This window comes from Centroberyx affinis, unplaced genomic scaffold, assembly GCF_046629955.1.
Source record: "Centroberyx affinis isolate AG114_WGS23_722 - 3 ecotype Tasmania unplaced genomic scaffold, CSIRO-AGI_Caff_v1 ptg000262l_1, whole genome shotgun sequence".
Taxonomy (NCBI): Eukaryota; Metazoa; Chordata; class Actinopteri; order Beryciformes; family Berycidae; genus Centroberyx; species Centroberyx affinis.
In genome coordinates this window covers 22,620-35,000 of record NW_027278944.1, presented here as the reverse complement: position 1 = coordinate 35,000, position 12,381 = coordinate 22,620, and the positions used below count along the sequence as shown (strand labels likewise).

Genomic DNA, 12,381 nt, shown 5'->3' with positions numbered 1-12,381 from the left:
GTAATTAAACATTCCTGGGAAGAAAGAAAAACAAAACATTCCACTTTACCTTCCAAATTTTGTCCTCTTAAAGTCCATCTCGGCCTCATGTGTGTATGTGCGCGTGTGCGTGTGTGTGTGCGCGCGCTCTATCTCCCCACAGCCCACCGCCGCCGCCGCCGCCGTGCGTCTCCTCCTACGGATTCCCCATTCCGGATGTCCCGGCGCTGTGCGGCCAAACATAAACACGAGTCCAGCGGCGGCATCGACCTGCACCGGGGCGTCCCGCTTCGACAACAACACTTTCTTTCCCGAAGTGTTAACGGGCCGCTCCGGACAGCGGAGAACGAGCCATCCCGAGAGGAAAACAAGAGTTGTGCTGTACTGTTAAGAGAGGCGATGTTGAGCCGCAGCCAGCAGGGGGGAAAAGAACAACAACCCCCCAAAAAAAAAGAAAGAGTGAAAGAGTTTTGTACCGAGTCTCAGATGTGTTTGCAGGATGTTCCGCGGGACTGGGCTTGTAACCCCTCCTCTCCTCTCCTCTCCTCCCCTCCCTTCCCCTCTCCTGGTTGATAACACAAACCAGCAACCGGCAACCGGCAACCCCTCCCCACAACACAACAACTCAAAATCTCTCTCTCTCTCTCTCTCTCTCTCTCTCTCTCTCTCTCTCTCTCTCTCTCTCCCTCTCTCTCTCTCTCTTGCCAAAGCATATATTGCTTATTATAGTGTATAAATAAAGGAAAAGAGAGAGAGTGGTAATTAGAATAAAGGTAAATAGAATGTGAACATAAACTTGTGATCGAATGATTAAAGAGAATATATAAATGCATTATCTACTATACATTATAGTACTATATAGCCTACTGTCTGTTGTACATGTAGTGTGCTTGTATACAGTCTATATGAACGTTGTATTATGATGCTGTTACTTCATATATGTATACAGTAAATATATGTAACATTAAAGTAGCTGAATGTATAGCTTAAGAAAAAAGACATGTTTCTACTTATTTTGCCTTTATTCCGTTGTGGCAGGAGGAGACAAACTTTTATCTTCCTCCAACAAAAAAGGAAAAGGAAGTCTCTCTCTCTCTCTCTCTCTCTCTCTCTCTCTCTCTCTCTCTCTCTCTCTCAATTCAATTCAAATGAGCTTTATTGGCATGGAATACTTCAGTGTCTGTTGCCAAAGCAAAACAGTGATAATCCAAAAATAAAGACAAAAAAAATAAAAAGTAGCAAGAATAACAATACAAAATAATCTCTCTCTCTCTCTCTCTCTCTCTCTCTCTCTCTCCCTCCATTTGCAGATCCACTCATGCTTCCCTTCCAACAACACACACTCAAACTAAACGGAAAATTAAATATTACCCAACAATAACAGTGTCCAGGAGCGCTGTGTGCCACCGCGCAGCAGCAGCCTGTCTGTGAGAGACAGAGCAGATAGACTGTGCAAACAGACAGACAGACAGGCGTTCAAACACAAATCACAGGAGTTTCCATGCTTCCATACAATGTGTGTTCACATACAACACTGTGTTGGCTATACAGCAAATGTGAGGTGGCGTAAGTCGCAAGTCCTGCAGTGCGTAAAAAAATAAATAAATTCAGTCGGCAAAAACCTAAGTTTATTTCGTACATCCGAGATAAACTCTGGCCAATATTGACCGCAAACTTAGAAAAAAACAAAAAAAACCGCTGCCCTTCAGGGCTTCCGTAGCTATCTCTAATTATTATGAAAAGTAAACTTTGACTAGTCATCATGCTAATTTAGGATATCTCTAATTTATGATATCTGTAATTACATTACGACCAGCCAAAATGCTAATTTAAGACATCAGTAATTACATTATGACTAGTCAAAATGTTAATTTGCTGATAGACAGATGTCTATATAGCTATCTGTCTATCATCAGAGTGGTACAGAGTAATTTTGCTCACATGGAGGTGGTGACGAGCGGTGTATCTCACACACACACACACACACACACACACACACACACACACACACACACACCTAAGAAGCATGTTACTTAATTTTGACTCGTTTTACATACATTAGCCTTGAAAAGTTTTACTTTTAAATGGAAAAATAAGCGTTGTGCAACTTTCCTGATGCATTGTATCTCAACCGTAGACTGGAAAAAATATATAGGCCTATATCATTGTTTTTTTTGTTTTGTTTTTACCTCGCTTTACCTCACAAACATTCTACAGCCTCAAAGTGCTTTTTAAACTCCTGTTTAGTTGTCACATACTGTCAGCCTTTGTATCGACAGCGCAGTGAATTAACCTGAGAGTCAGAAAACGTCTTAACAGTGTTAGAGACATAAACAGAGACAGTGGTGTTTTCAACACGCAGCACCATACTGCTATCACACATTGGGTCTCTAATGTATTTAAACTGCAAAAAATGTCCATTAGGGTAAGAGGGATGCTAGGATGACGGGTTTTTTTGGGGTTGTTTTTTTTTGCAGTGTAACAAATGCACCTCACCTAGTTGAAGTGACACCTAAACTTTTCAGGGGTTCAACATTCGGTTTCAGAACCTCAGCCTATTGAATTATTAATAAAATTCATATTCTTATGATCTAGGGTGTAAATAAGTTGGTGTAAATGCTACTGTACTCTGCTTTGATAATGTGAACCAAGTCTTATCATGCCAATAAAGCAACAGAGCCAAATAAAGGTAAATGCATAATTCCAAAGAGAAAGAGGTTGATAACAACATAGACAACAGCGTCCTCTGGTGTTTCATTGAGACATTGCAGCCTCTCAGGCCTCCTTTGTTTAGGTTGCTCCATTGACAGTGAATGGGAGACTGGCACTGTGCACACAGTACCCAGTCAGTTAGTATCTCATGATTTAATAGTGATATGGACCCATAAGTTGCTTATGGGCAGTAGTAGCAGTAGCAGTAGCAGCAGTAGGCTGTGGAAAGCCGTAATGTCCACTAGTTACACTAGTGAGGGTCTTTTTGACTCTACTAGATAACTAGTGAGGGCCAAAATGTTCACTAGTTGAAGTAGTGAAAGCCAAAATGTCCACTAATTACACTAGTTGCACTAAATGCTAATGAGGAGGCGGGAAAGTGGCCTATTGGCTCTCCAGTTCAAAGTTAAAAATGCCAACCAATCAGGACTCAGGATTTTGTCATTGGCAGCGGAGGAGATGAATGATTTAGATATCTCTAATTACATTATAACTAGCCAAAATGCTAATTTAGATATCTCTAATTACATTGTGACTAGTCAAAATGTTAATTTAGATATCTTTAATTACATTATGACTCCCCAAGGTGCTGGTACAGCGCCTCATAATGTAATTAGTGACAACTTAAATTAGCATTTTGACTAGTCATAATGATAATTTAAGATATATCTCATTACATTATGACTAGCCAAAAGGTTAATTTAGATATCTTTCCTACTTAACACAGAAAAAATATAGTCTACGGTAGAATAATACCGACTGGACAGCGCAGTTTGACTGGATGTGGTCTTGTTGACCAGACATATCTTGCTAAATAACTGGGTCGCGCATTACAGCTGGATAGGTGGTGTCTAGTTTGGCCAAGCATATATAGGCTATATATAGGCTACATATGATGTGTTCGGTTGCAAAATATATAATTCCTTTTGTATTCATTTCAATAAATTGTTTTTTTTTAGGTAATATCAATCAAACAAACTAGTAGCCTAATGCATTGTCAATAGGCCATATAAATATGAAATGAACACACAGCCATTACCCACCGCTATATATAGTGACCCATATAGCTTAACCATTTGAATAGGCTACCAATATTTTGGTGTATTGTTTCTATTAACACCAGAAAGGATATGGGCTGGCACTGAGATTTGAAATTGAAATTCTCAAACACTGGAAATGCTATGGTCTCCTCCTTCCATGACTTCCATATATGACTATCCAAATATTTGGGCTTAAATAGTCTGTCTACATGGGAGAGCCTGTCTGTGGATAAACTGAAAGTTTATCCACAGTCAGGGCTTGGGATGGAGGTAATATTGCGCTTGTATTTCTATGGAATATCCAAACATGAATATCGACAGCTACTCGTCAGAAACACTTTTTTTTCAGACAAAGCATGCCAAGGAGCCACTTCAGAGAAATACAGTGAGAGTGTGTTGACTGTGGGTCAGAAGAGTAGGAGGACAGAAGAAAGGCAAGTAGATGGCAGTCATTTAAAATCTATTTTGAGTGGCCAAAATGTATTTTATTAGCAGATATATGTTGTGCATGTGAAGAAAATATAGCAATATGTCAATGTGTTTTTTCTATGTAAGTTCAAAAATGCATAATCAATTTGGGTTCAGAGAATCAAGCCATCGAGTTGAGTTGAATTGGGGTTTTTCTGTGATAATCCATCTTATTTATTCACATTGTCAATTACACTGGAAACAGAATGCCTGTACAACCCTAACGTAAAAACACTTCAATATTCCCATAATATTCCTATAGGAGCTCATAGTGTGTCTGTGACATTCAATAGTGAGCTTAGTACTTATTGTGCCCTTATTGTACTTTTTGGCTGGGGGTTTTTCAGCTCTTATCTTATCACTATAACATCCTTATAATAATCCTAATAATATTAGATAGAGTTTATAGTTTTACTGTAATGTTTGTAATATTATCCTTCTCAGGTTTATGACAGTATTACTATAGTTCTTATTGCCCTGCTAAATCTATTCATATTATTGGTGTTTAATGGTGTTCAGTGGTCTGCCAGTGAAAAGAGTCTTGCTGAGTTGTGAGCTGAATGTCGGATGATAGAGTTGGAGTTGATAGAAGATCAAAGGTGTGATGTTGGATGAAACCACTGCCAACCGAAGACCTTGATCCTTCACCTACAGCCTTCAAAATGAACTCAGAATACCCTGCAGTTGTCATCATCATCATCATCATCATCATATTCAAGATTAAGCAACACATTTCCCAGACAAGTGCTTTTTTTTCGGCCCTCTCTTGCATAGTTTCTCTTTCTTTTTCCCCAAAATCCCCTTCTGTCTCTCCATGTTTATCTTGAAGCAACAGTATGAAACCAAAGGCCATGCAGTATCCAGTGTGTTGTAGCTCTGCTTGCTGACAGACCTCTACTGGCTGTGTGGGGGAGAAGCAGCCACTGACTCCCTGGAAACAGTCAACTGGGCCAAAGGACACAGCCGACTGTTTTACAAGTAGGCAAACCTGGGAGCAGATCAACAATCTGACCGCTTTAACCAACAAAAGCATTTCCAAATGGATGGATGGATGGATTTGTGCCATGTAATTTCACTGCCTTGCTCTATTGACTTATCCCATGTTTTTGTTTGTTTGTATATAGTTTTACATAGTTGGTTTTATATAGTTTATTTTTTATATGTGTTTATGCAATGCTACTTCATGTAAAGTTTGTCTTACATGAAGTCTTTCACTATCTTGAAAAGCCCTATACAAATAAAATGTATTATTTTATTATTATTTCTTAATGCTTTTACTAATCACTGTGACTGCTTTCAGGATGTATGAAACGTATGAAAATAGGATTTAGATCTGTAAATGCTCCTTACTGGATCTTGATCCTTATATAATTTAATTAATAGGTCTATCTGCATATATTAAAGTGACATTATTGGAGTCTACCTGCTCATCATTCATCCTCCTTCCTCCTCCAGGCCTACAGCAGTTTCAGTTATTCCTTTAGCCACATCCAATGACGTTATAGGAAATGAGCAAACAGTTACTGTTTCTCTCTCACATCTACATCTATCATCGCAAATCTACAAGCAGGCCTGAGCAGTCAGGAGAGTGTAACTATAGAGTTTATGCCTGTAGTACTGACACAGTTGAACAGTAAATCCAGCAGTTGAGCTTTTGTGGTTACTCATTTAATTGTTGTCTTTTTTTAAATTATTATTATTGTAGCCTACTTTGGTCAAGGTGGCAATCCACTTAACATTTTTCTGCTCTGTGAGATCCACACAGAAAATGACGAGCAGCTGTGTGTGATTATCTTTCAATCAGTTCACAGTAAGTGCATTTGAGATTTCATCCAATGACTAATTGTTGTAGGCTAAACACGATCCACTCCGACATGCTCAGACGTGCAATTGAGCAAAAACATAGCCAAAGGCTGTGACTCACACCCAACTCACACTTCAACTCGCACATGAACTCACGCTCTGTCTCGTTCTGGACTGGCACGGCAGTCTCATCTCTTGCTCTGATACTCGGACGCAGCCGCTCCGGGCCGCTAGAGGTCGCTATTGTACATGTTTTGACCACCTTTCTATTGGGAACATGCAGTCTTGTATTAGTTCACAGAGGTTAACTCACCATACTTTGTCCCTCTCTTGGGCGTAATATCTCACACAGAAATAGTATTCCCCGAGATATTGGGCAGGATTACTTTTATATCTTAATTGTCCTTAAAATTATACTCACGGAGAAACGACACTGGCTCTTTAAATGTGTCGCACGCTGCGGCTTCAGAGCATGCGTAGGAAGAGGGAGCAACAGCCCTTCTGAAAAACAACAACAATCACTACAACAAGGCTAGGGAAAGCGATGGCTCCGTGAAGCCCAACTGTTCTGCCTTTAATCACAGTACAGATTTCAGCCCAACTGCTGCTATTTCTAACGAAGCTTTATATATCGATGGTGCCGAGCCCATGAACTTGGCTAGTCAAAGCGGGGATGCTGGCGGAAGCCAGCTCCTCTTCGCCAACTTTAACCAGGACAACACGTAAGGAGGGCCGGGGAGTGAGCAGGGTAAATGGGGATCGGATGGCCTATGCTGTCAAGCTAACTGACGTTAGCTAGCTAAGTGTGGACTAGTTTGGGTCCCTCACGGGTGACTGAGCTTGATGTCAAATAGCTTGGAAGTGGCTCCGCAGATTTAAGATAACTACCACGTCACACGCTAACATTACGTAGCTAATTTAAACGGACAAACGTTTTTATTTCACCCGTCAATAGCCTTGCTAACTAGCTAGCGATACCAGCATGGTGCTGTGTGGGTTAACTTTAGCTAACGTTCACACGCAGGTATCATGTAACGTGTAAGCTAGCTGAAGTGAAGATAGTTATGATTAATACGATAATGGCAGACGTGCGTAGCTAACGTTAGCATGTTTTGTTTTTGGTTGCAAGTGCTAACTAGTTGATTTATGTGAGTTATCGTTTGCTGACGCTATGAGAGAGTTGTAACGCCAGCTGGGTTACTGTTTAACATCACATCTCATTCCCCTTTGATAGTATGTTTTCGTTTGTTAAATATGTAGACATATGATTTTAACGGACATAAGACATTCCGCTAAGTGTGCGGGTGACTGCCCTAGACCACAGAGGCCTGGTGTTATTGCAACACACCCCCTGCCGTGTGACCGTTGTCACCGTCTGACTACATCCTGTGACCGAGGAGAGTCTGAGACAGGGACTGGAATCAAGTCTGCTAAATCATCCCTCTGTGGTGTCTTTTCAAAGGCCTCCATGGGCTTTAATAACAATGTTGGATACTATATTTTCAAAGAGTGTGTGTATAATTGTGTCATATCTTGCTGGAGCTTTGATTGATAAATGCAGTTGGCATGTCTATTTCTATCTTTTCTATAGGTCCTTAGCTGTTGGCACCAAATCGGGATACAAGTTTTTCTCCCTGTCGTCTGTGGACAAATTGGAGCAGATTTATGAATGTAGTGAGTATCCCTCTAAGCCCTGTCCTTCCTCACTAATACCCCCATACCCGCTGTGTCTGCATCCTGCCCATTCTGTCAGTGGGCTGACTGAGTACAAATAGTATTGATTCATACTTGGTCTGTAACATCAGTTTTAAACGTACTCATTTTCCAGAAACATTATCACTATGCTGTAAGGTTATCGGCTAATCATATTTAATGCATGCTATCTAAGACAGGACACAATCACTGCATTAGAGCATCGCTGATACTTTAAATATTAATAAAGTTTGTCTGAGTGCCTTTTCTCCTTTCCCTGCTGGAGTTGATGCCTTGCATTGGTCAGAACTAACACTGGTCCTCACATCAAGCTACCTCCTCAATAATAGATCTACATACAGTATATACTTGGATATATATATATACTTGATCCATAACTGCACTGTGTGCTAGAGTGATGGCAGGTACGACTAAGAACCACACAAATACTGAACACGCAGAGATGAGACTGGCACCATTCTTATCGTACAATAGAAAGTTGATCAAAGAGCTTATTCACCAGTCACTTTATTGCTTTATGAATCAGCCTACTGCCTGTCCGTGGTTATTTATGTGGTGCTTCCCCTCGCACTAGTTTACATCCTTAATCATTTGAAACCACAAGGCCACATAAAGGCAGCAAATGCAACATATGACATCTAGCGACTGCAATGGAATGATGTCTGTGTTTGTGTGTGTGTGCGTGTGTCCACAGCGGACACAGAGGATGTGTGTATTGTGGAGCGCCTGTTCTCCAGCAGCCTGGTGGCCATCGTCAGTCTGAAGGCCCCCAGGAAGCTCAAAGTCTGTCATTTCAAGAAGGGAACCGAGATTTGCAACTACTCGTACTCCAACACCATACTGGCTGTCAAACTCAACAGACAGGTAGGGAGACGGGGCAGACAGCGACTGTCTGTCTGTCTGTCTGTCAGTCTGTCTGTCAAACTCTGAATAATGAATCAGTTCAGTGACGTGGTTGCTTTGTACTTATCTTTAAGTAAATCTTTAGTGATGATGTGGATGGTGTGTGTTCCCTCTGCAGAGGCTGATAGTGTGTCTCGAGGAGTCGCTGTACATCCACAACATCCGAGACATGAAAGTGCTGCACACCATCAGAGAGACCCCACCCAACCCTTCAGGTGAGGCTGAACAATGGCGAGTGTGATGTCAACGTGCCGTCTGTGACACTGAGAGCTTGACAACAACATCTAAACCTGGCCCTGGGGAAAGGGTTATTCCTGTATTGGAACATGTGCATGTGTTCTAAAACCATGGATTTGGTTTTCCTCAGGTTTTCCAGGATCTTTTGTTCGCCATTTCTGTTTATTTCTAATAAATTTCCTGCCTTTTTATCATTATTTCCTCATTTTGATTTTTGCCCTACTGTAGTCTAATTTACTCCTGAAACACTTGTATTAATAATGTGAAAAGAACCAAAATCCACTCATGGTGCCCAATTAATTAGAATATCGATGCATTGCTACATATTTGATTCATTATTTCTGTTTGGTTAAAAAATCATTTTAGAATTCTGAAGTTCAGATAAATCTGGTTCTACCGTAATCTATTTTATCCACCTTTTTCTGGCTGTGTCTGTTTGTGTGTGTGTGTGTGTGTGTGTGTGTGTGTTTGTATGTGTATGCACGCTCTTTCTAGGATTGTGTGCCCTTTCCATCAGCAATGATAACTGTTACCTGGCGTATCCAGGCAGTGCCACGATAGGAGAGGTCCAAGTGTTCGACACAGTCAACCTGGTAGGTCAACATACTCACGCACACACACACAGAGTATAGAATTCTCCACTACCATATGTTTCTCCTCAACGTGCTCTAATATGACCTTGTCTTGAAAGAAATCCTTTGCACCTTTTCTCTTCAACCCTTATTTCTTTACACGCCACTTCTCCATCATACATAACCATTCTCGACTCAGGAGCATTTTATTTCATCTGTGGTCAAGGTGCTGTGACTTTGAATTGTGTGTCCCTTGCTATTGGTTTCTTGTGATGTTGTAAATCTAATAATTGAAGCTTATGCTGAAGTTGCACTTATTGTACGGCGCTCTGGATAAGAGCATAAACTATAAATGCTTGAAATGTCTATGGAAACTGCTGCAGTTCTATAGACCATCAGGTGTAGACAGTATGACTGACAACAACAGTGGGATCAGAATTTGGGCCAAGCAGGCATACTGGTCCTGTGGGACTCTGTCCTCATTGTCAGTCTGTGCGCTGTTTACTTTCATAAATCACAGCTCATCCTCATACTTTGCAGACCTCTGTTTCTTTCTTGCTTTGCCAAGTCATACTGTATGTCTCTAATAAGTGTGTATTTGTTAGTCACTGTGTGTAACACTGCGCTCGTGTATCTCTTTGTTTCCAGCGGGCGGCTAACATGATCCCAGCTCACGACAGCCCCTTAGCTGCTCTGGCTTTTGATGCTAGTGGAACCAAGTTGGCCACAGCCTCGGAGAAGGTAGGGCAATTACATCGGCCTGTTGTTCATGTGGCTTATTTGTTTGTGGTTTTGTTTTCCGCCTCAGCAAACGGGCGTTTCTGTTGCCGCTTCCCCTTCGCGTCTCACTGGCTCCTTCTGTGCTGCGTGTCTCGTGTCTGTCACGTCTTCCCAGGGCACCGTGATCCGTGTCTTCTCCATCCCAGAGGGACAGAAGCTCTTCGAGTTTCGACGAGGAGTCAAGAGGTAGCAAGTTTTTGAGGATGACTCATCTGCTTCTGATTTAATTTTTCACTCTAATGGACTAGCCTTCATCTTGAGTTCAGTGGGATTCTGCCTATAGACTGACCAGACTGTGTTTGCCCGCCTCCCTATACACGTGTGTTTATGTGCTCGTTATCTCAGGTGTGTGAACATCTGTTCGTTGGCGTTCAGTATGGAAGGCCTGTACCTGTCGGCCTCCAGCAACACAGAGACGGTCCACATCTTCAAACTAGAGACGCAGAAGGAGAAGTATGTGTACGTACCTTCCTCCCTCCTCCTCATGCCACCAGATAGTCTTGTTAACAAGGCTTCTGAGGCAGCCGGGCTGGTATTTCCTACTCATTTACTTATGCTCCATGTTCCTCCTAGAAACACAGGCTTCTCATATTTTGTGTGTGTGTAGGCCAGCGGAGGAGCCCACCACGTGGGGAGGGTACCTGGGCAAGGTCCTGATGGCGTCCACCACCTACCTGCCGGCCCAGGTCACAGAAATGTTCACCCAGGGGCGAGCCTTCGCCACCGTACGACTGCCCTTCTGCGGACACAAGAACATCTGCGCCTTAGCCCTGTGAGTGCACACACACACATCTGTACACACACGGTGCACATCCATTTACTTCATGACACACCAACAGGGGGTGCCATGAGATCACCTGTCAATCAAACAGTGTGTCCAGTACTGTGACGTCTTTCTCCTTGGATTTTCTGGTGATGAAGTTTGGCAGCACTCTTGCTATCACTGCTCATGCTAACTATCCAGTTCTTCTTCTAGTTATTCCAAATTAACTGCTGTTGCTGCTTCTGGAAACGTGAAATGCATCACTGTTAAGAACAGCAAATGTAGAAGCTTTTCAGGAACTAACACAAAGATCCCCAGGGAGTTTCAGTAGTTGCATAACAAGTCAGCTGAAGAGCCCTGCTGGCTAAATGCTCAGTAATCACAGGCCTCATTATGGAAGCATTTTTCTAAATACTTTGTGGATTCTATATTCTTTCTTTTTATTTTTTATTTTTTTTACATGTAGTGTAAAGTAAGATCTTTGTGAATGTGTGTTTTCATTGTTTTGAATTAGGATCCAGAAGATTCCCAGGTTGTTAGTAGCAGCGGCTGACGGCTACCTGTATCTATACAACCTGGATCCTCAAGAGGGAGGGGAATGCACACTTATGAAACAGCACAGGTAACATACACACACACACACACACACACACACACAGACACACAGACACACACACACACAGAGTAAATGCAGAGTGAATATGAGATGCATTCTGTATTCTTGAGACACATATATTGAATCTCTACTGTCACTGTCCTCAGATTAGACGGCAGTGCCGAGCCGTCCAATGAGATCCTGGAGCAGGGGTCACATGATCGCCCGCTCGTGGCCCAGACCTACAGTGCTGCTGTCGCTAAAGGTACATTACACTCATATTCCTGTGGAGTATTTCTTTGTCATGGTGAGATGGAAGCTCAGTGATGCATGTAATCTCTTTTGGGTCACATTACCCATTAAATTGTAGCAATTTCAGATGGAAGAGAAGCAAGAATTTGTCCTTGCTTGGAGACATTTGGTATTTTTGGGAAAGAATTTAGTATCAGTATAGGATTTGACCCTTGAACTCTGTTTCCTAGGTTACTGCGAGGAGCAGGGCGCCGTAGGAGGGGCGGGCCTGGAGGACGACCTCAACGACCTGCGCCTGGAGGAAGAGAACGAGCAGCCGCCACTCATCCTGGAGACCGACTGACGGACGGCCGCACCCACCTATCAGAGGGCTCCTCTGGTGCTGCTATGAACATGTGACACAAGGGGGGGAGGGGCAGGAGTAAAGACGGGGGTGTATTTAAACGCTCAAGCGTTCAAGAGCCTGTCAGTCTATCTGTGCGTTTGTCTGTTCACATACATGTCTATCTTTTTCTCCCTCCCCTCCTCCCTCCCTCCCTCCCTCCCTCCCTCGCTCCCTCGCTC

The 12,381-nt window shown here is 42.4% G+C and overlaps 2 protein-coding genes across 4 annotated transcripts in view; one reads left to right on the top strand and one right to left on the bottom strand.

Moving 5' to 3' along the window:
- LOC139666933 (monocyte to macrophage differentiation factor 2-like) overlaps positions 1–203 on the bottom strand; it is an 8,732-nt gene extending 8,529 nt beyond the window's left edge. Inside the window, exon 1 of the mRNA XM_071546285.1 lies at positions 50–203. Coding sequence (XP_071402386.1) covers positions 50–78 — 29 coding nt within the window. The 5' untranslated portion in view covers positions 79–203. The remainder of the gene's footprint in view (positions 1–49) is intronic.
- A 6,296-nt stretch (positions 204–6,499) lies between these two features.
- On the top strand, positions 6,500–12,359 carry wipi2 (WD repeat domain, phosphoinositide interacting 2). 3 transcript variants are annotated; one of them, XM_071546170.1, is made up of 12 exons: positions 6,500–6,724; positions 7,594–7,676; positions 8,410–8,579; positions 8,737–8,833; positions 9,351–9,448; positions 10,076–10,168; positions 10,323–10,393; positions 10,553–10,660; positions 10,815–10,979; positions 11,485–11,592; positions 11,733–11,830; positions 12,048–12,359. In XM_071546170.1, exons 1-12 carry the CDS (start codon positions 6,651–6,653, stop codon positions 12,158–12,160), a joined length of 1,278 nt encoding a protein of 425 aa, XP_071402271.1. In that variant the 5' UTR covers positions 6,500–6,650; the 3' UTR covers positions 12,161–12,359. The 3 variants fall into 3 exon arrangements, with proteins under 3 accessions (XP_071402271.1, XP_071402254.1, XP_071402263.1); XM_071546153.1 differs by having other exon boundaries at positions 11,733–11,866; XM_071546162.1 differs by having other exon boundaries at positions 10,553–10,666.
- Positions 12,360–12,381: the final 22 nt, after the last annotated feature.